The sequence below is a fragment of the Alexandromys fortis genome, unplaced genomic scaffold (genome assembly GCF_014885135.2).
Source record: "Alexandromys fortis isolate MF-2015 unplaced genomic scaffold, M_Fortis_MF-2015_v1.1 scaffold_106, whole genome shotgun sequence".
In the NCBI taxonomy this organism is placed as follows: domain Eukaryota; kingdom Metazoa; phylum Chordata; class Mammalia; order Rodentia; family Cricetidae; genus Alexandromys; species Alexandromys fortis.
Window position 1 is genome coordinate 2,974,409 of NW_026067980.1, and position 22,603 is coordinate 2,997,011.

Consider the following 22,603-nt stretch of genomic DNA (forward strand, 5'->3'; position numbering starts at 1 on the left):
AATTCTAATTACATTTTTGGCTTCCACTGCTATAGAAATGGCTTTAAGTGTGAGTGTTATTCTACATTTAATTAGTGCATAAGAAGGCTTCCATTTCTGTGTTATGAAATATCATGGGTGATGTGGCAGGTAGGGAACTGGGCTCAGTCGTGGGAGAAAGGCACCCTTGAGACAGCTGCCGAGGGGCTTTGGCTGATTGAGAAAGGAGCAACATAATTGTGGCAACAGGGTACCTCAGGCGTGGCTCCCGGGCTGCTTGTAGTAGGAAGTGGATTGTGGCAATTACTGTGTGAACAGCCTAGCTTGTGCGTGCTGGCCTGCAGAGTGGGGTCTGTCTGAAGAGCTCTCAGAACTGGCACTCAAGCTCCACACGCCCATTCCATGTCATGGCTCTCAAGGGCACACAGGCACACTGTGGTCTGAACCCTGTGGGCTCATCCTGGTCTCCTTGTGTTCAGACCAAGTGTTGTCAACCTTCCCTGTGGTGGGTCATGGCTGAAGGTGCTCCTGCCTCTGCATCGGGTGGAGCTGGGCACCTGTGTCCTCTGGCCTCTGTGGTCTGAGTGAGTGTGCACTTTCCATCCATCCACTCCATCCTTCCCTTCATCCCCATCATCCAGTCTCTCGCCCTTCTATGATAGGAGCAGAGAGAAGCTGCACACAGCCGTTCTGTTCTAGCCCGCTCATCGCAAAACATGTTCCCTTTAATTTGACTCAGCATTTGCTCTTCATCCATGTTGCTGCATCCGAGTGACCTGCAAGTTTCCACAGTGAACAAAGAAATAAAGAAACATAGCCACGCAGCCCCAGAAATTCTCAGTCCCCTCTCCTGCAGTCCCATTGCACCTCCAGAGAGGGCCTCTGGGATGCCACGTGCTCCAAAAGGCCCCAAAGTGGGGAGAGTTTTGTTCATTTCTCTTTGTTTTGACATTCAAGTCTTTTGTCTGCTCTCATGGAGTCCATGTGAGAAGCCACCCAGATGAACCATAGGGAACCCCAGGCAGCTAGTCCTTTGTCTGTTTAGAAGTTGGATTTAAGGAGCCCGTTCTACAGCTCCGCAGGATTAGGTGTTTAGGTTGAGTGGCTTTAAGGTCTATGCCTTGGCCACAGACGGGGGTGGTTGGGAGATGCAGGTGGTATTGAAAGTAGCTATTAGTCTCCAGTGTTCCTCACTGTGGCCTTCTCAGGCACGGCGCACAAAGACAGCTTAGTTCCTCCCAGAGATCTGACCTACGTGTGGTCCTGTTAATCCTGTCACCTTAATCTGGAAGGCAGTGAGATTCTTTTTTTTTTTTTTTTTTTTTTTTAAAGAACTATGATTCCACCTGAAGCCATAGCATTGCTCTTTTATATATCTATGTTTTCCTTTTTTAATGTAAGAGGAGAACAGATGCTAACAGATGGGATTTCACTGGCTGATTCGTTTGTTTCAGATGCTTGAACGGATGCTTTAGAGTTCTCTGCCTGAGCTGCCGCACCAAGCTGGTTAGTCCGAAGGCGCTTGTGGCTAAGGCCTTGAAAGGGCAAGCTCACACTCGGGCTTATTTCTACTGACGCAGCATTTCAGGAGAAATGCAGGCAAGAGCAATCCCAAAGCCCCGGGGAGACCCCTTCCGAGCAAGGCACTCCTCTGGAAGGCAGAAGCGGGGCCGTGGCTCACCCGTGGAGCCATGGCTGCCTGTTGTGGACACTGCTCATGGTGGCTCCTTTTCATGGAAGGGAAATGTATGAGTTACGGTTTTTCCCTTCCAAACCAGAGACTCAGTGAAAGGGACAGAGTGAGAGAGAGAGAAAGAGAGCAAAGGAGAAGGGCAGCTGCCCCATAGAGAAATGAAATGAACGCAACTTGCTGATGCTGGCCAGTAAATAAATAAATAAATATGATTAAATGATATATATATATATTAGATATATATATATATATATTAAAAAGGATTAAGCAGACCTGCCTAAGGTGGGCAGCTGACTCCATCTCAAAGTCCTGCATCCCTAGTTTTTGCCCAGACTCCCAAAGACTGGCAGGCTGATTGGCACTGAGCAGAGAGTTCCGTTTCTATGCCAGTGTGCCGTGCCCTCCTGACTGGGTGCCCGGCCCTGCTGGCTGCAGTGACCCAGTCCAGAACGCACTAATAAGTGGAAGGCCAGGAAGCTCAGACACACCCACTGAAACTAACACATACACCCGCATGCCGAAACCAACCAGGCAGACCTCAGGTTCCATCTTACCGTGTCTATGGGAAATGCCACCATACCCAAACCTCATCTAACATTGTCTGTCTCTAACTCGCGCTCAGAGCCAGTCTGGGATGCCTCTTTGGAAGCAGTATGGCCTAGTTTTCAAGGACACTGGGAGTCAGGGAACCTGGGTTCTAGTCCCAGCTCCAGCATTCACTTGCTGTGTGACCTTGGGCAAGACACTTAACCTCTCTGTGCCTCAGTTTCCCCATCTGTAAAATGGGGGTAACAATGTCGACCTACCTCACAGGGCTGTTGTGAGGAATAGCTAAGTGATTGTAAAGCTCCTTGGACGTATAATTGCTTATTATTAAGACTACAACAATAATAATATCATATGCCTGTTTACTACCAGAACTTTAAGAAATTCTTGGTTTGGTTTGATCTCTTTTCTGTTCTGTACTGTAGTCATCCATCGAGAGGAATTCTCCCCCTTTTTTAAGACACTAGGGAACGTGCAAAGATGCAAACAGGTAACTTGTCAGGTCACGTTCTCACACAGTAACAGCAGCAGACTTTTTGCCCAAAATGTTGTCTGATGAGAGCATTGCTCTTAAACCCTAAACCCATCCCCAGAACGGGTCAAGTCTATACCTCTGCTATAGCTCAAGATGCCCAGAATGGCCAAGGAGGGCCAGCATTCAAAGAGCAGAGTTAATGGGGAAGAATAAAAGACAAGAGGTAGGGCGAGAGGAAGAAGGAGGACTTCTAGTCCACTGCTCCATTTTGCTTGGCCTGGAGTAGGGTGTGTGCCTGTGTGTTCATGACATGAGTGGGTGGGGAGAATGGGGTGCGGTGGAAGGGCGAGGAGGAGGGAGCAGGACTCTGGGCAGCCCTGTTCTGGTACAAAGGAGAGCTCCTCCAAGAATCTCTGGGGTGCAGCTACCCTGAAGGCCAGGCTGAAATGGATAGGGCCCCTGCTGTGGGCAGCATGACTCTCTCAGGCCTATTTCAGGTAAGCCTAGAGGAGTCTTCTCTAGTGACATCTTGTGCCTGTGACATTTGCCCCTGACCACAGAGGTTCCTTGCCATGTGACTTCACCTTTCTACACCACAGTGGGCCTCCTGACCTCACTGTGGAGACAGGCCCAGCTGAGACCCTTGTACAGACCATAGTGAGGCTGGGAGTTTGTGTGAGTGTTTTCCATCCTCATAGTTTGAAGACCATTGTGGGTGGTGTGGGAATGCATGAGCCAAGACAAACACCTGGTATGCCTGACCCCCTGCGGGAGGTCAGAGCCCACTGACAATAATGATCTGCCACAGCATTCAAGTCTCTCAGATTGGGCCAACAGCCTGGCCCCTCTCCCAAATTTCTCCATGCTCCAGCGACCACAGGGCTAATCTCATTTTAGCAGGGCCTCTGGAATCACCACTGTGAAGTGGTACCCAGGGTAGCCACTGTAGCAGAGAGAACTCAAACATCACCCATGAGAGGGAAACTGGTTAGCCTTGCAGACATAGGTCAAATAAATGCTTATCCCTTAGGCAAGCAGCTTCCCTGCCTCACCCTCCCCACCTGGCCTTGAGATCACTTCTGGTAGATCACTAGATTCTCGTATAGTTCTAATGGGTAGAGTTACACAGGCCTTTTTCTGTATATCACCTAAACCCACAGAAGCTAGGAAATGTTCATTTGCCTACAAGGCTGATGTTGCGAAGAAACAGAGTTGATTGTGGAGAGAACGGCCCCCAACTTCCGTATACAGAGGACCAGGCTTCCTGATACTCAGGTTGCAGTCAAGCCTCAGAAGCCTCTGTCATTTTCTCTCAGGGTCCTGGCAGAAGAGTAAGCGTTCAGTAGAAAGGAAGACATGAAGGAATAATGAAGTCATGTCTGAAATTCCCGAAGACGAGCGCAGCAAACCTAATACCCAGCTCCTGGATGGATCCATGATGTTAAACTTTTAGTTCTTGGATCAGTTGTGACAGAGACCAGCAGCATCCACCACAGGGAAGCCAGGTTAGGGTGGGAAGGAGGCTCATGGAATCCCCAGTTCAGAATCAGTCTACAGGATGACTGAGAGCTTCCTGGAAGACAAAAATTGGACTGTACTGAAAGCAACCATCTTTATGTCTCAAAAGCCTTAATGGAAAAGAAGTTAAGGCAAATGATCAAATAGTAAAGGCTCTTATTATGATAGCATGTTATTACTGATATGCACCTAGCATCCCTTCATAGCCTAACATATCACTGCTCAGTTATCTTTAGGAAGGAACTTGGTAAGTAAAACTTAGGGTTCCCAGGTGGGTGGGTACCTGGGTGAACTTATTCTCCTTGGCTTATCTTAGGCCCGAGAGAGTTGGCTCTTTGGGATAATGGGAAATTAAGCCAGGTGAAGTGTTGAAGGCAGCCAGATGTGTTAGTGCGTGCCTGCAATACTGGAACTTAAGGAAGAGGCAGAGGCTAGCGTAGAGAGGCCACATAATGAACAGAGGTAGGGAGGAGTTGAAGAAAGCTGACACTGTGGTCATGGTGGTGTCACTTGCTGGAGGATGGACCGGTCAGCAGTTCTCAAACATCTTGGTCTTAGGGCCTTTCCTATTCCTAAGATGTATCCAGAACCCTTGCATATCAATAGTTACTGTCTTATAAATTAAAGCTGATTAATTTTATAAATGCAAGAATACGTAAGCACAAAGATGCCAGGGTGGTGGCAACATCACTGTCACCCAGCCTTTGGAACCCTCACAGCATGCTCGTGAGAGAATGAGAGCGTACAAGGCCAAGGACATCCAGTCATATACAAATCTCAGTGACCTCGTGGACCCCTGGAGGAGTCTCAGAATGCCAAGAGGTCCATGAACCAACCCTTGAAACACAGTGCTCTGGGGAGATGACCCAAAGCTCCCCTTCAAGGTAGAAGATGCAGCAGCCTCGTTGTGATGATCTGTGCTCGGGAGCCTCCTCACTGGGATGCTCCTCCTCTGTCCCTGCAGCCCACATGTCCATCGGATTCAGGCCAGGGGTCATGTGGTGTGCTCAGGCTTCACTACCTGCTGATCTGGTTAGAATTAGTAGTGTTCAGTTAGAAATGTGTTCCAAATCCTCAGCACCTCTGGGTAGCACAAGCGAGAAGGAGGGTGTGTGTATGTGATGCTGGGGGAGCAATGTAATAGGTTACCTAAAAGGCGGGCAACCTTGACAGAGGTGTGTGGTTGAGACTCAGCCACCCCCCTCTCCCTGCAGACTTGCTGCCTTTGCACCCCGGGTAGAGCGAAGCTAGGGCTCAGGGGTCCTTGCTGCGCCTTCAGCTAGTTCCACAACGTTATTTAACCCATGCACATCATCTTGGCTCTTCCTCCCTCAGTATGCAGGCTCACAATGACAGGAATATGATACAATCAAAAAAGCCTAAACAATTTTATATAATTCTGTCTGCATTTTTAGGAAACATGCAGACATGTCTCTGATTCTGAGGTTAAACCTAAACCAAGCATCAAGGTGGAAGGGTGGGGAGTGTGGCTCAGTGGTGCTTGCTTAGCATATATGAGACCCTGTTTCAATCCCCAGCTGAAACAAGATGGAACTGCAACAGATAGGTGTCTCAGTACCAGGGCAAGTCACAGGTGACAAAGCTTTTAAATATCCCCTTTAGCTTTCAGAGTGTGGTGGCACACGTCACTTTTCCAGCCCAGGGCTAACCCTCGGTAACTCATGATCTCGGGAGAGGAGGGCTCTCTGTAGATGAATAATGGAGTGTTGTGCCCATGCCTCTAACCCTTTCTGTCTAACAGAAGGCCTGTTCACAATGGAAACAAAGGCCACACCATGACATTTTCCCCGGAGGAAAGCAGTGATAGAGCAAGGGGTGTGCCCATGTGTGCAGAAGAGGCGGGGGACAGCCTGTAGATACACACGTTCATTCTATCAGAATTTAACCTCCAGCCCTGTCTTCTCATAGAGCTAGGCTAAAACTGTCCTCTGTAATTGAGTGTGGGCCAAAGCCTGCCTCCCCGAAAAAAATTAACCAGAACTTGTCAATAGCGAGGTGACTGCATAGAGCCAGCTTTGGCTGAATGAGGCGTGTTGTCTGGGTGGCGGAGCAGGCTGTGCCAGAGTAGCATTCTTTGGCAGGAGTCTGGAGCCCTGGCACCCAGCTTGTGAAGATGGAGGGTCTCTCCAAGGGCTGCCTGGAGACTCGCCTCTCTCTCCTTCACTGCTACAGCGTAGGTATGGGGTGGGTTTCTGGTTGTTTGTGTGTGCGTGCTGTGCAGCTGAGAGCTGGCAGAGGGCTGGCATGCCACAGGGAGTTAGTCTGGGGAAGCAGGCAGCAAAGCTTGGCACATGCAGCCAGCTAGCCGGCACTCAACCCTGAGTGAGCAAGGTCTGGGTTTCCCAGTGGGCATTCCTGCTCCCCAGCAGGCCACCGCTTTCTGCTGTTGCTTCAGAAATGTTTAGTGAGAATTTATTTTTGGTGAATTAATCATTAAGTAGAGTAAATATCTATAAAATTCCAATTAAATGGTGTCTAAAACTTAAAGGAACAGTCTACAGGCGCAGCGCCAACATTTCTTTTTTAAACAAATATTTATGATAACAGCTAGCATTTTAAAGTCAACCAGAGACTAGGCTTGATCCTGTTTAATATTTTGTAAGATTGGACATCTTAAAACAAGTCAATACTGTTTATATTTTATAGCAATTCTGTGTTTATTCAAAACTATAACTCTACTGCGATGTCAATGGAATGACTTTATATGGCTTTGTGTGGGTTTAAGTGCTAATGACCACATTTCAAATTTAAACAATATTTTTGCTGATAAGAGATAGATACTTATACAAATATGAAAGACTAGAAAATTTTAATGACTGTAAATGTTTTTTTTTTCAAGAAAAAAATTTAGTGTTGTGAACAACTAAGTAATTTCTCTGAGGGTTTAAGGTAGTTGACTGTGCTTTTGGAACTGGATTCTGTGCCTATGGGATTTTGGAACAGCCTAAGCTACCTTTTAGCTTGATATGTGTGCTAGAACAATTTTCATTCTCATGTTTTGTGGTATGTAATAAATCCAGGGTGCTGTGTTTAAGCTTCATTTCAATTCTAGTTGGGAACCTATGTGCTGGTTCCCTGCCCCCAGGTCCTATGCAAGAGAGCGAAGCCAGCCCCACTCTTACCTGGTGTGCTTTGCAAACTAGGATCCTGGTTTCTGAACCCTCCGCTTTCACATCTGGGAAGAGTGATGCCTAGACTTTCCTCCTTCGGTGTCTCTTTAATAAATATGTTGTTGTTATTTGTTTTGGGAAGTGGTACTCCGAGCCACCTCTCAACCCTCTCCATGATTTATGTTGCAAGCCAAGCCTCTGTCCTGTGTGTGTTTACTGCCCACTCTGTCAATGGAATCCCAATCTCGTGGAACTCTGAAAGTGTGGTGGGGACAGTTTCTGTTTTCACTCTGCAATTGTTACATGTGTATTTCAGTGAAATGTCAACTCATCAACAGAGGATGATGTGAAAAATTATCCAAATAAATAGTTTTCTATTTCTTTTAATCACACCTAGTCCAGTTAGTTAAATGGCAGCAAGACTGCTGTCTAAGCTGGGGAACGTTCCTGGCCCCTAGGCCTTGAAAATATGACTGGATGTGCACAGTTTACCCGGGAGTGTTGGTCACAGCGAATAGAACCCATGTTTGTCTTGTGGGTACAGCAGCAGGTGTTTCAAGCCTTGTTTCTTCTTGTTTGAACCTCAAATATGTAACAGCCTTTTCTCCCAAAGTCAGACAAGGGGATTTTTACCAAGTTTATTGTCTCCTGATAATTGCACCCTAGAAAACTGAATGAATGGGTATGGCTTTTCTTCACATACCTGTGCTGGGTAAGAGCATCTACCAACACACACTGGGTTTGCCTTTATGGTATCTCCAAGGGGTAGAGCTGGGTCTGCTGCAGACCTAGGAAATATACTGGACATAGCAATCGAGAGAGGGAGCATGCATATGTGACTGTGTGTGTATGTGTGTGTGTGTGCATGCATGTATGTGTGCATGCATGTGTGTGTATGCAAGTGCTCGTGTGTGTGTGTGTGTGTGTGTGTGTGTGTGTGTGTATGCAAGTGCTTGCCAAAGCCTGTGTGCATTAGTGCCTATGATCTGCTGGCAGCAGAACAGAAGTAGCTTTTGTGTGGCCACGTCATGAAGTGTTCTGGAACTCTGGCATATGCCTGTCTTTCCCTTCCTCTACATTGACGTGTATGCTAGAAAGATTTCATCGCCATGTTTTTTTGATCATAGTAAGTTTAGGGTGCCATGCTATGCTTTCAGCTTTAGTTAGGAGTGTGCTGCGCTTGACCCCTGCCTGCCTAACACTCCTAGGCAGGACACTTTGACTCCAGCGTGAGTTTTGGCCCTGTAATTCATGAAGAAGAAGGAGCCGCTAGTCTCCTATCATAGCAGGGGTGGGACTGAGCCAGCCTGTCTATCCTTGTGTGTAGAACCATCTAATAACCTAGGGGATGTTGTGGATGTGGCTGCTTGAGAAACCTCTGAACAACTCTACATCCTGACCACTTTACTTTAACCATTGTCACCACTGATGTCTGCAGAGGACCAGTTTTGAGAATTCTCACACCAGGGTTTCAGGCTGCTTTAGCCTCACTCTGCTTCCTTCTCCCCTCCCCTTTCCTCTGCCTTCCCTCCCCTCCCCTTTCCCCTGCTTCCCCTCCCTTCCTTCCCCTCTCTCCTGCTTTCCCTCCCTCTCCCTGCATCCCCTCCTCATTCCCCTTCCCCTGGAGTCTGCCCCACCAGATGAGTATCTCAGGCATGGACACTGTTCTTTATCTCAGTCCTTCCCATAGCTCCACGCCCTCTGTGCACAACTTTCTTCTGCAAATGGCCCTGAGGTTGCAACACAAGCTTCTGAAGGATACTTGCCCAGCTGGTACCTTAGGTGCTTTGTGAGCTCGTAGAGGCTCCTGATTGCAGGCGGCTGCTATTGCTGCATGGATAATGGAGGTAGACCCAAGATCAGAGAGAAACTGTAGAGAAAGATGAAGCCCCTATTAGTCTGAAGTCAGCCTCTTGACCTTCTTCAAATTAATGCTGAAATTCGAATTTCTCAGAGCTAGTGACTCCACCTTCCCCTCTCTACGGGTCGTGTGCATGTCATAATGTGTCCCTGGCGCAGCTGTGGGCAGTGCAGAGGCTTAGCCAGGCCTGTCCTGACGGATGGGCTGTATAGAAGTGTAGAGCCTAGAGCTGTCACCCACAGGTCTTGTACTACCTGTAGATGGTAACAAGACCACCATTTGTGTGGCTTTCAGAATCCCGGTCCCTCTGCTGGTGAGTTCTCAACCTGCATGAACTGTGGGCCAAGGGGACCCTGATGGCTTGGGTGGCCCCACTGCCCAGCAACCTCAGCCTGTGTGACTGTTGATGTCCTTGTGATTTGAGTGTGTTGGTGACTGCAGGGTATGACGTCACTCACTTGTTCCATGCTTTACAGTGAGGCAGTGGCCCCAATGGCTGCTTGCTTACTTGCACCCAGGCCAGCTCAGCCTCCATGCAGCCATGCAATTCTTCTCCCTTCATTTTTTTTTAAAGGAAGACCAGGTGACATTCCTTGCTCTGTTCAGAGATCCGGATGTGATTCTCTGCAAACAGCCCTTCTGAAGACTGTCAGTCAGTCAGGGCATGCGTTCTTGGCTGTGACAGTCCTAGTACCTAGTGTGCTGTAGGAGGAGTATTTGCAGACTTTAAGCACTCCAACCTAGTACCATTGTGACCTCCTGGCTATATCCCATACACCCTAGGTCACATTAGTTCCTTGACTTGGCCTTTGGAGACGGCCGCCCCTCTCAGTACTCCATCAGGCTGGATCAGGGCCCCTTGATGTCTAACCTCTTCTGCCATTTTCATTGACCCAGGCGGGATTAAGGACTCTGCATGACATTGGGCCAGAAATCCGACGTGCTATATCCTGTGACTTGCAAGATGATGAGCCGGAAGAATCAAAAGCAGACGAAGAAGATGTATTCAAAGTAATTATTCCGTGCCTAGCTACTCATTGGCCACATGGAGAGAGTGGGGCAGGACTTTGGTTGGGGTGGCTCTGATCCACAGAGGAGTGTGGAGAATACAGACCAGTGGCAGGGTCTAGAGGGGATGGAACAACCTGCCCCTGTCCGTCCTGGGACCTCTCCATCCACCAGCACCTCTCGTGGGCCAGACCATCCCCTTCCTGAGCTTCCCCCCCCCATCCCCAGCTGCCAGCTTCTCAGCTTGGCCACAGCAAACTGACCAGAGTCCAGGAACATTCTGGGTCTTTCTAGCAGTTGTCCACGCTGCCCTCCTTCTGCTCTAGCCCAGTTCTTTGATCTGCCAGCCAGCCTCAAAGCTCAGAGAAAATGTCAAGTACCCCCACCTTGGGGCTACTCAGCAAGCCAGCTGGGCTTAAGTCACCTCATCTTGGAACGACTGGAAGAACAAACCCAAGGGGCAGCAGAGAACTTGCTCCCCAGCTCAGGACTTGGTAACCTTCCTCATTTTCAGGTGGGCCAACTGCCACATGAGTACGTTCACCTGACCACTGAGACACTCAGGTTGTTTCACAGGGTTCCTCTGGAGCTTGCCTAGAATTTGTGTTTCATGTAGAAAAAAAAAATGACCTAACATAGCTAGCCTGCATCAAATACTTGTTAAATTACCTGGTGTTGTCTCCCATTATTTTGCAGAGAAATGGTGCCCTGCTTGGAAACCATGTCAATCATGTTAATAGTGATAGGAGGGAGTCCCTTCAGCAGATCAATACCACCCACCGTCCCCTGCATGTCCAAAGGCCTTCAATTCCACCTGCAAGTGATACTGAGAAACCGCTGTTTCCTCCAGCAGGAAATTCGGTGTGTCATAACCATCATAACCATAATTCCATAGGGAAGCACGTTCCCACCTCAACAAATGCCAATCTCAATAATGCCAATATGTCCAAAGCTGCCCACGGAAAGCGGCCCAGCGTTGGGACCCTTGAGCATGCGTCTGAAAATGGGCATTACTCCTACAAGCATGATCGAGAGCTCCAAAGAAGGTCCAGTATTAAAAGGTAACCTTGAAAAGGAGATGCATTGTCTGCCCTTGTCACGTCCACTCTGCAGAGCAAGGCGAGTCTTCTGTCCTTTGCTCTGGCACGTGGTAATTCCCTGCAGACGCTTGTAATTGAACTTGAGTCCACTCAGCTTGTGGCCTGTCCATACATTGTTTATGTGAGGGACCTACCAATCCACTGTCCACCATCCTGCAGCGTGGGTTGCCACAAAGTCCACCTTCCCCAGTTTGACAAGATGCTTTGGGCTGGGGGTTACAGAATTTCTTCTGTAGACACCAAACCCTGAGCTCTGTAGGATTAGAAAGGGTCTCTTTCTAATAGGCTGAAGGGGTCTCTTCTTCTTACTTCATTTCTGCCCTTTATAAATGTAAACTCTCTCCCGAGTTCATGGGTCACATGAAGACAGATAGTAGCCCATATGTAGCCAGCAAGCCCATATTTGCCCACCCCCAGGAGGCGGGCTGGTGTCTGTACTTTTGATGCTTTTGGAAATGTTTAACTGTTTTCTTCTCCCTCCCTCCCATGGTATGCCTTTCCTGGATAGAACCCGCTATTATGAAACTTACATTAGGTAGGTGCCCGTTGCCGTTGCCTCTGTCTTTGTTTTAAATACCATGCTGCCCTGTTACCCCCCACGACTTTTGCTCAGTGTCAAGGAAGAAGAAATAGGTCTTTTAGCCAAGTCACCTAATAGATCTTCAAAATGCCAGAGCTTGCATTCAGGAATGAGAAATTCCCATTTATTTCTAGCAAAAGGACTTTTAGGTCCAGGCATAGATGCTGTTGCAATCCAAGCACCAGTGCCCCCTCGCCTTCCCCCTTTCTCTGCCCCTGTGTCTAACTGCTTTGGGGGTCCAGATTCTTATAGGGCTTAGGAGAAGCAAAGCCCAGATGATATCCTGTAAACCAAGAGCCAGATCCCTGGGGTTAACTTCCCATAACCCTCAGTATGTGTCGGGGATGTTCTTATGGACACGAGTTGTCCTGGGCTGAACAAGTAGGATGATCATTTTGTTGGGGACAAGAGAGGAAAGGGCTCCAGGCTCATTGCTTCCAGTAAGATCAGGAGGCCCTGGGTTGATGTCACGGAGCCCACTGGGTCTCCTGCAAGTTGAGGCCAGGAAGAGGCAGGCCTGGCACAGGGCAGCCTATGGAAACCTCAGGAGACGTTTTCCAGGAACATTTGCTGGTAAAACCCAGAACTCCTCCAGTAGCTGCACTTGATAGGATGCAGTCAGCGGGACAGAAGTCTCAGTCCCGGGCTCTCCAATCACACCGATCAGAGCTGGGGTGGGTGGGAGTGAGCATGGAAACCTCACGTCTTCTCTTGGACTTCTGACTACAGTATACAGTGCTACTCCAGAATGGGTCTGCCTTGATCCGTTACTCAAATTACGTCTGTGTCTAGGTCTCAAGGTCTCTAGGCACATTTGTTTGGCTCCAGCGGTGTGCAAGATACAGAGACCACAAGCACACACACACACACACACACACACACATAGATGCGCGCGCATACACAGATGCACTGATACCACAAGCGCGCACACACACAGATGCGCACACACATAGATGCACTCCGAGACCACAAGCGCGCACACACACAAATGCGCACACACAGAGATTCACTCCGAGACCACAAGCGCGCACACACAGATGCACACGGGCACAGCCACAGAGCATCTCGGCCAGGGCCTGAGTAGTCACATGGTCAGGGGCAGGAGTGTGTAGGAAGAAGCAGGCACTCTGAGGGTGGACTGGGGAATCTGGGCATCGCCTCCTCACACTCTCAGATCTCTCTCCCAACTGCAGGTCTGAGTCAGGCGATGAGCAACTTCCAACTATTTGCCGAGAAGACCCTGAGACACAGGGCTACTTTAGAGACTCCCACTGCTTGGGGGAACAGGAATATTTCAGTAGCGAGGAGTGCTGCGAAGATGACGGCTCTCCCACCTGGAGCAGGTGAGGGCTTCAGCCTGGGCTGATCACAGAAGACCAGCCCTCCCCCACTCTTCCCGCTCCCACTCAGTGTTCTGGTAGCCACACCAGACAGGAGTTCAAGCTTGCCTTGTTTCACCTTGGGCCTCCGAGAGCCTCAGCAAGGACTCTGGCCCTGCCATGGCTGACAGACCCCCGTCATCTCAGTGATGAGTTCTTTTTTAGGGGGCCGGTGTTTTTAAGACAGGGCCTCTCCACATAGCTCTGGCTGTCCTGGAACTCACTATATAGAACAGGCTGTCCTCAAACTCACAGAGATCTGCCTGCTTCCACCTCTCCAATGTACCACCACACCTGGCCTGCAAAGTAAGTTCTTAGGAACTGACTTGGGAGCACCAACCTTGGCCCCTGCTTCCTGCTCTATCAGATCTATGAGGATCTTTCCTGGAGGTAAGGGAACAAGGTATTAGGACAGCCTCCCTCTGCCAGAGCTACTTCTCCCAACTTCCGTCCTGCAGAAAGAATGCAGCAGGCCAACAGAAGCCTTTGCAGTGCTCAGGGGTGAAGAGCTCTTGCAGAGGGCACAAGGACCCAGGGTCAGTTGGTAGCACTCATGTAGCAGCTAACAGCTCTCACTTACTCCAGTTCCTGGGGGAGATGATGCCCCCTCTGGTCTCTGTGGGCACTGCATGCACAAGGCATGCATACATGCCAACAAAACACTCACGTGTAAAATGAAAGTAAACAACCCTATTTTAAAAAAATTAAAAAATAGAGACTTTGATTTAGGACAGTGCAGCCATTCCAGGAAGACAAAATTACGTACCACTGTCCTTCCTGACTTACACATCTCTATCTTATCAGGTTGAGGGCCCACACAGTGGAAATGGCCTTATATGTCCTAACATAACATAAGTCAGCTCCTGAGGCACAGCTGACCACTACCTTTGCACTACCTCCTGCTAACACCCAAATTCCACATTCACTGATTTGGAGCCAAAAGAACCTGTGGATCCCACTTTGGGGGCTTGTTCATCCCAGGTCCCTCCTTAGATGTCCTTAGCCATTTCTGCTAGCCTCAGGCTACTTTAACAGCAGCAATGGGCCAACCTTTTCATTTTCTTTTTTGGAAAAAAAAAAGAAACATGCTCCTTAAACAAGAACCCAACCATGGGTGCTCCCGTTTTTCACTCTGTACGGAGCCTGCATGCCCATGGCATTCCCGTGTCAGGTACCTGGAAAGGTCAGGTTCTTGGGACAATGGTCTCCGAAAGATAAAGGGTAGTCAGGCCAACAAGGTCTGTGCGATTGCCGTTTGCTTTCGGCCTGTGCCTGGCATGAAAACATCTATTGTGTGGCTCATCCCAAGCCCCAGTTCCCTCAGATGGTCCTTGGTCTTCACCTGGAAGCTTCCATTGCTCCGAACTGACTGCAAAGGGAGCAGGGTAGGCTTTGTCCGAGCTAGGTCAAAGTCGTTGCCCAGAACCTCATGTGTACCTTCTTGTTTTTCTCTTGCCGATTGCCAGGCAAAACTACAGCTATTACAACAGGTACCCAGGCAGCTCCATGGACTTTGAGAGGCCCCAAGGCTACCATCACCCCCAAAGTTTCTTAGAAGATGATGACTCACCCATTGGCTATGACTCGCGGAGATCTCCGAGGAGACGCCTTCTACCTCCCACCCCACCATGTGAGGCCAGCTTTCTTGTTTAGGGTGAAGCCTGCCAGAGGGTACCATGCCTGCTCCCTGTCCCTCCCATGGGATAAATGATGGATCTGTGTTACCATGGAGATGCCGCTAACTCCTAAGATCAGCCAGTACCCCGGTAGACAGTGCTTTCCTGTTTGTCATCTATGTCCCTAGAACTGGTTCTTTCTGAGAAAAGAGAGGCAGAGTGTGGCTCCAGACTTCCACACTCCCTCTAAGAGGAGGCTTTTTGTGCACAGGGCATTCATTGCCTTTGATCTTGCATCCATCCTGAGAGGTAGGCAAGACTCATAGTCCGTCCGACTCTCCTGTTCCACAGTGGGAGAACTGAGCCTCTGATGGATAGATAGGTAGATAGGCAGACAGACAGACAGACAGACAGACCTCCCTAGCCCAGGACTGTCTGGAGAACCCCTGCCTCTGAGTAGCACCTGGATCCATCCTAGGGACCCACCTCTCCTCCCCCTTTCTTCCCTCTCTCCAGGGCAGTCCAGGGCCTTGATTGACCCCCAGATAGAGCAGGCCCCTTCTGGGCCAGAGAGAAATAGGGCTCTCCTTTCTCCTGTAGTTGTGGTTATCCCCAAGTCTCTGCCAATCCCTTAAAGGGCAGTTGAATTCTGCCAAGCGTGGGTGTTTTATAATGGTTAAGAATATCCATTTCTTGTGTTTATGAGCAGCGAAGCTTAATTGAGGGTTCTGTTTAGTAACCGAAGCAGCTGACTCACAGGATCTCCTGAACCTGACTGTGCGTTCGGGAACGAACACGGTTGGTTGGCCCTGTCCTACTCTGTTGGCCTGTTGGGAGTGTAGTCAGAGCCGTCTGAGTGCTTAATGTTTAATTATCCCCAAACACATGCTGCTAAATGAGGCCTTTCCTCCCCATAAACGCTAAACGAAACAGGTGGAAGTAGGCCGAGCACAGTCCATTCCCTTCCGTTCCCGCTGCCTTCTTCAGGCCGTCTGTCTTCACTAGGGGACACTTGAGTGCCCTGACCCCACAGCAGAGGATAGCCACCTTCTTCATCTGAAAGGACACTGGCACTGCCCTCCAGTTTGCAGACCTGGGGTGGGGTGGGGAACATCTGGCTACGCTGGCCCATATTCTTAGGCAGTGGGAGTGGGTGATAAAAGAGCCACATCTTCCAGAGACTGTAGAGCCCACTGGATGAGAGGACCTGGGACTTATTTTAAAGGTAGGGTCCTGATGAGTAGAAGGGTTGTTTTCTCCCAGTTCTGACTGATGGCCTGTCTAGGTATTGGGTATAGAGGCTGTACTGACCAAGAGGCCCATTTTCTGTCGTCACACTGGTTAGCAGACAAGGAGGGGCTTTCTGTACAAGCAGCGGCAGCTCGGTTGGGAGATACAAGCTTGCCCCTTATCCTGAGTACAATACTAACTCTGCCTTGCCACTGGCTATCCCATCCAAGGGCTTGACCTGTTTATAAAGCTTTCTGTGAAGTCCAAGATGGCTGGGAGGCCTCTTTGGGCCAGTCCCTGATCTCCCATACATGAACTGGGGACATGCAGAATTTTGTTGGGCTGGGAAAGGCTGGCACCTCAGAAAGAATAGCTGGATTAATGCAGAGTACAGACAGGACTCCTTGAAGTCCACAGCTGAGTAGAAGTGTTTCTAGGACTGCCCTGGCTTTGCGAAAGGACCCCAGAAACCCAAGCCTGGTGTCCTATAAAGCCAAAAGCTCTGGATCATCTGCCTGAAGTTGCTTCCAGCACATGGCAAGTTCTTAGATGTACTCACATTTAGGCTGGGGAAGGTGGCTTTTTCTACGCAAAGAATTTGATTATTTTGCCTGCTTAAGCTGATCGGCAGAATTAATTTTAAAAGAAAGGCTCAAATATGGGGACCTCAGAAAGATGGAGGTGTGTGGAGGGCGGGGATAGGATAGTGTGGAGTGCCTAAGATTCTAGAACGGATCTCTGTGACACATTGCAGAGCCTACGACTGGGCACAGATTCCCCTGGGCCACCCGAGAGCAGGCAAGCATTGAAAGGTGGTTGCTACCTTATAGAAATATTCTACAGCGGGCTTGCTTCATTTAGTCCTCCCATCCCTGGGTTGGGGGATTGTGTAATTATTTCTCTTGGATGAGACATATGGCCGAGTGCCCCAGGAAGTAGTCCTGACTCCTGAGGTCACATTGTCCAGACTTATGTCACCACCTGTCATGTGCTTTTACTTCTCAGCCCATCGGAGGTCATCCTTCAACTTTGAGTGTCTGCGCAGGCAAAGCAGCCAAGAAGACATCCTCCTATCGCCTGCCCTGCCTCACCGTGCTGCCCTGCCCCTGCACCTGATGCAGCAGCAGGTGAGACGCTTTGGCCTCACCCCTGCTGGGGTCCGACCTGGGATGCCCTCTTCCCTGGTATACATATGCAGGAAGCAGAGAGCCTACATCTTCCTATCTGGTTGTCCCTGGGGCAGGCCTCCCTGGGAGACCCCCCAGGGCCCATTCTGCTGGAGTCCCATATGCAACCAAGCGGGGACTGGGCATCCTTGAAGTTCATACATCCTATCCTAGAATCCTGGGCCTGGTGCAGTCTGAATTAAGGCCGTTCAGCCACTTGTAATATTCCAGTAGCTACTGCTACTACTCACTCACTCAAAGAGGTAGCTCCTCCAGTCAGTCATTCGTTCTGGTCATCAGAGTGGGTGAGCTTCCTCTGTGGACTGAGGGGGATCACCAGCTCACAGGAAGGGCAGCTGAGCCAGAGGCAGCCAATATCCCCAAGCCCATTCACCAGGGTATTAAGGATAGATGTGTGCATGTGTGTATGTATGTAAAGATGCATGAATACATATGTGTGTATATACACAACATTTGTTCATACACATGCATATATGTGTGTGTTTCTTGAACTATCTCATCAGAGATGCTGTGTGGGGTGATTGATCAAGGGAGATACCAGAAACCTGTACCCAGGCAGTCAGTTAACAGACCCAGATTTCCCTGAGGTTCTGACCCCAAGCTCTGAACCTATACGTACTTAAAGGTCATTGAAGATTTTCTCGTCACTTTTGCCAGCCCTTAAAGAATGTTTTGCCTGCATGTGTGTATGCTCATCATATGTATGTCTGGGGCCCTTTGTTTAGAAGGCAGCAGATTCCTAATACTGGAGTTCCAGATGGTTATAAACTACTATATGGCTTCTGGGAAATGAACCCAGGTCCTCTGAAAAGATAAGTCAGTGCTCTTAACCACTGAACCCACTTACCTGCACTTTTAACACTAATTTTAACACTAACTTCTTTCCTGTATATCATGGAAGAAAGATGAACTTTTTGAAATCCCAGATACCCAAACCCGGGTTCTCTGGAAGAGCAACAGGTGCTTAATCAATGAGCCACCTCTCCGGGCCCATTTTAACTTTTGGTTTTTCAAGACAGGGTTTCTCTGTGTAGCCCTGGCTGTTCTGGAACTCGCTCTGTAGACCAGGCTGGGCTTGAGCTCATAGAGATCCACCTGCCTCTGTCCCAACTCAGACAGTGAAGGCGGTCTCTAAGGTTCTGTGATCCAGTGGGCACAAGCCCAGGTTTGTCTTGGCTCCTCGCCTGGACTGGCCTGCATCCTTGGCTCCAGCTACAGAGTCAGTGCAAACAGGTAGCAGTAGACATCTCAAGGTGGCTGTGCCGTGGAGGACATTTGAGAATCATGACTGTGCTCAGTGCTTCAGGGAAGACAGAACACTCACTACAGGATGAGCGAGAGGGGCTAGCGCAGAGAAAACTGGCTGTTGTCCTGTGTGAGCCAGAGTCCGCAGATTGCCCTGCCGTGTGCATCAGTCCTGAGTCCTAGAGAGATGTGGGCAGCACTAGCTTGTTTACCCTCCCAGTTCTTCCTCAGCTGGGGCAACTGCAGTCAAGGAGAATGCCTTATGGCTTCGAGGAAGAGGAAACTCACTCTGCTAGAATACCCCAGTTCCCCCGCCAGCTCTCGAGCTGTCTCTGGTACATTTGCGTCTTTCCCCCGTCTTCTGAGGGGTACAGCAGTCACAAGCCAGCCTGACTTCTCCCCACTTCCCTCCTCAGATCATGGCCGTAGCAGGCCTCGATTCCAGTAAAGCCCAGAAGTACTCTCCGAGTCACTCCACCCGGTCATGGGCCACCCCTCCAGCCACCCCTCCATACCGGGACTGGACCCCATGCTACACTCCCCTGATCCAGGTGGACCGCTCGGAATCTCTGGACCAGGTCAATGGCAGCCTGCCATCCCTCCACCGCAGTTCCTGGTACACAGATGAGCCCGACATCTCCTATAGGACTTTCACACCAGCCAGCCTGACTGTTCCCAGCAGCTTCCGGAACAAACACACTGACAAGCAAAGGAGCGCAGACAGCCTGGTAGAAGCAGTGAGTATCAAGGCAGCCTGGGGAGGGGACAGTGGTGACGTGGTAGCTTCTGCAGTCACACCACCTGGGGGTGGCTTCTCAGCGGCAGGTGTGGGATTGCAGACCCGAGTGAATCCCAGCTGGCACTGCCAAGTCCTGTCAGAGTCCCGCCATCTACCCAGTCTGCCACGTTCCCTCATGCCGCGGACCGTCCCTCTCGGAGACCACCACCCACGGGAGACCAGGGTGAAGGATAGGATAGTCAGGATACGATGCAAGGGAAATGACAGACAGACACACTGTGTAGTGAAAATCTGCTGCAATTTTACTTCTGTAAAGCTTCAGTTTTTGTACAAAACAGATCAAAGAAGTTGGCAGGTTCATTACATCACCCCACTCAGGGTTCCAGACATAAATCAAGATTAAGCATAACCAAAATAGAGCTTCTTCTACGTGCTCCTTTCTACGTGTTCCCCCTTCCGTGCTCAAGATGTTGGCAAGGACTTTTAGTTTTGTTTTGTCTTTTAGAATTCTGTCTCACACCATTATTTACTTTCTACCGTGGGAGACTAGTTCTCAGGGTCCTGTGTTTAGCTTTCCATCTATATAGTTTTTATTCTTTGCTCCATATCCCCTAATAGTTTTCTCATTTTCTCATGATAGTTCCTATACCAATATATTAAAACTAGTCTCATGTTATCAATAATTTCCTTTCTTTCCTTCTTACTATAAAGACTCCAGGGCTTCTGAGATCTAGCTAATCTTTTCATAAAGGGGAATTTTCTCTAACTCTCCTTTTCTCTCTAAATCTGATTCACTATGACGATTCCCTCATAACATATCAACTTTAGCCGCTTCTGTTTCATAAATAATAAAGTTTCCCAGGCTCATGTGGCGTGGGGCATACTTCAGTTCCTCAAGGACTGCTTTATTGAACAGTGGAGCCAAGCCAAGGACGTACTTTGATCTCTTGGTAAGCGGTCAGCTACAAACAGGAAAAATAAGAAATACAGAGAAAGATCAAGCAAGGTGTCAGAAGGGCTCACTCTCAAGGCCATCTCCAGATACGAGATTTGCCTAGGGCATCAGGTCCTCTCTGGACTGCTGATTGCCAGGGGGACCACCTGGGGCTTCGCTCCAAGAAGCTCTAACCCCAATCCTTCAGCAGGCAAAAGCCAGCGCAGAGGCATTTTTGTCACTACACAGCAGTCACTGCTGTGGACGTGGCACCCTCAGTGCTTTGGCTCCCGCTCAGTCCTGTGGAGCTTTTCAGCTCTTGGACACTGATAGGGCTGAGGTCGTTCTCAGTTAAAGTCTAGCAGATACAGCTGACGGGGTCCCTAAAGCTTGCCGTGCAGTGAGAGCTGAGGTGGACCTTCCCACGCATGCCATCGACCCTCTTTTCTGTGCAGGTCCTGATATCCGAAGGCTTAGGGCGCTACGCAAGGGACCCAAAATTTGTCTCAGCAACGAAGCATGAGATTGCCGATGCCTGTGACCTCACCATAGACGAGATGGAGAGCGCGGCAAGCACTCTGCTCAATGGCAGCGTGTGTCCTCGAGCCAATGGGGACATGGGCCCCATCGCACACTGCCAGGACTATGAACTCCAGGACTTCGGTCCTGGCTACAGCGACGAGGAGCCAGACCCTGGGCGAGAGGAAGAGGACCTGGCGGGTGAAATGATCTGCATCACCACCTTGTAGCCCAGTGAGGGAGGCTGGCGTCAGCCTGGGATGGGCACGGGAGGGCCAGGGATAAAGTGCCTCATAGTTAGGACCGTCTAGGCACTAGTTGGGAGAAAAATGCTCAATTAGAATTTTGTACAAGTGATATCACGCCCCCAAGGAAGCCATAACCTGGTAGGAACAGGTTCTGAGTGGCCAAGCGTGTGGTATGCCACATACTCGGGCCCAGCCTCAGAAGACGGTATGTCTGGCCCCTCGAGAGGATGGGTGAGGAGGGCAGCCTGGCCTGCACAGAGGCCAGAAGGGCTGCACAGGAATTCAAGTCTCACATCCAGAGCACATGCCCATGCCCATTTACCTGAAGGCACGACAGAGGTTCAAGGTGGTGGCGGTCACCACATCTGTGTCATTACCTCAGTCACCAGTCCAGCATATCAGACACTCACCGGGCCCAGCACAGCCATTTCTGAGCCCCTCCCCCAACACACTGCTTCCTGATTCCTGTGCAGCTGTCCAGACCGAGGGGAGAGGGAGCGGACAGACACGGTTTTGTTATGTGACGCCAGTTTACATACGAGAACATCACTCAGGTGGTCAGTTCTGTCACACGAAGGGCAACTGTAAACTGGAGGAGTAGCACTTGCTAACCAGGTAAACTTAGATACGTTAGTTTGTTTAAAAAATGGTAGATTCCTGTACATGACTTGTAATATACAATTTGTATTTGTAAAGAGATGGTCTATATTTTGTAATTATCGTACCGTATTTGAACTGCAGCAATATCCATGGGTCCTAATAATTGTAGTTTCCCACCAAAATCTAGAAATTATTAGTATTTTTACTTGGGCTAAACAGAATTAGGAGAATTAGAGCCAATTCTCACATATTTAGTAAAAGAATCTTTTGGGGATAAACTTTTGAGTTCAAAAGAACTTGACACTTCAGAATTTTTCTAAAATATTTTGAGTCACTATAAACCTATCTTTACATAAGATATCAAGATGACTATTTGCTCTTTTTTTGGGTTCTATGAGTTTATACTGTACCTCTTATCTTTGGTTTGGTTTCACTTTATAATCCCCTGGTCAGCTGGTTATATAGCAGGTCCAGCTGGCTACTCCACCCAGGGGCATCCACTGGTCCAGCTTCCTGAGCTGCCCTTGCAGGATGCTTCTGGTCTCTGATGCTGAAATAACCGCACAGGCGAACTACAGGCATCGGTTCACATTCCCAAGGATGTACCAGCATGGGGAAGAGGGGAGCACTGTGAGGACCGGGAATGTTGGGGTCTGTCCAGGGTGTCCTGTTGCCTTTCATAGCTGCTGCGCACTGTGTTCTCTTGGAAAGCGGTTAGTCGCAACTGAGCGAGGGTGGAATCTTCATGAGAACACACGCACTGACTGTACGCCCAGGCACGGCCAGCTTTGGGATCGGTCAAACTGTCCAAGGTTCCCGTTCTGTCAACAGTCACGTGATACATCCTATTTTTTTTTTTTCTGATAAGGATTCTCTGCAATCAAAGATACAGGTACCAATTTGTGTTCAAAATTTTTATCTAGTACACAGACAGCCTGTGGAAAAACAAGTTTTTTGGGTTTGTTGTTTGTTTGGTTGGTTTTTTTTTTTTTTTTTTTTTTTTTTAAAGAACTAT

General features: G+C 49.2%; 1 protein-coding gene across 15 annotated transcripts in view; it reads left to right on the forward strand.

The window, feature by feature from the left end:
- Positions 1-22,594, forward strand: part of Cacna1d (calcium voltage-gated channel subunit alpha1 D) — a 424,715-nt gene extending 402,121 nt beyond the window's left edge. For 13 of the 15 annotated variants that reach the window (XM_050158046.1, XM_050158045.1, XM_050158057.1 and 10 more), the window contains 8 exons: positions 10,101-10,214; positions 10,908-11,272; positions 11,820-11,846; positions 13,085-13,234; positions 14,737-14,900; positions 17,122-17,243; positions 18,965-19,285; positions 20,677-22,594. In XM_050158046.1, the coding sequence (XP_050014003.1) occupies positions 10,101-10,214; positions 10,908-11,272; positions 11,820-11,846; positions 13,085-13,234; positions 14,737-14,900; positions 17,122-17,243; positions 18,965-19,285; positions 20,677-20,970 (1,557 nt within the window). In that variant the 3' untranslated portion in view covers positions 20,971-22,594. The remainder of the gene's footprint in view (positions 1-10,100; positions 10,215-10,907; positions 11,273-11,819; positions 11,847-13,084; positions 13,235-14,736; positions 14,901-17,121; positions 17,244-18,964; positions 19,286-20,676) is intronic. The other 2 variants (XM_050158047.1, XM_050158059.1) reach the window with 1 other exon arrangement.
- Positions 22,595-22,603: the final 9 nt, after the last annotated feature.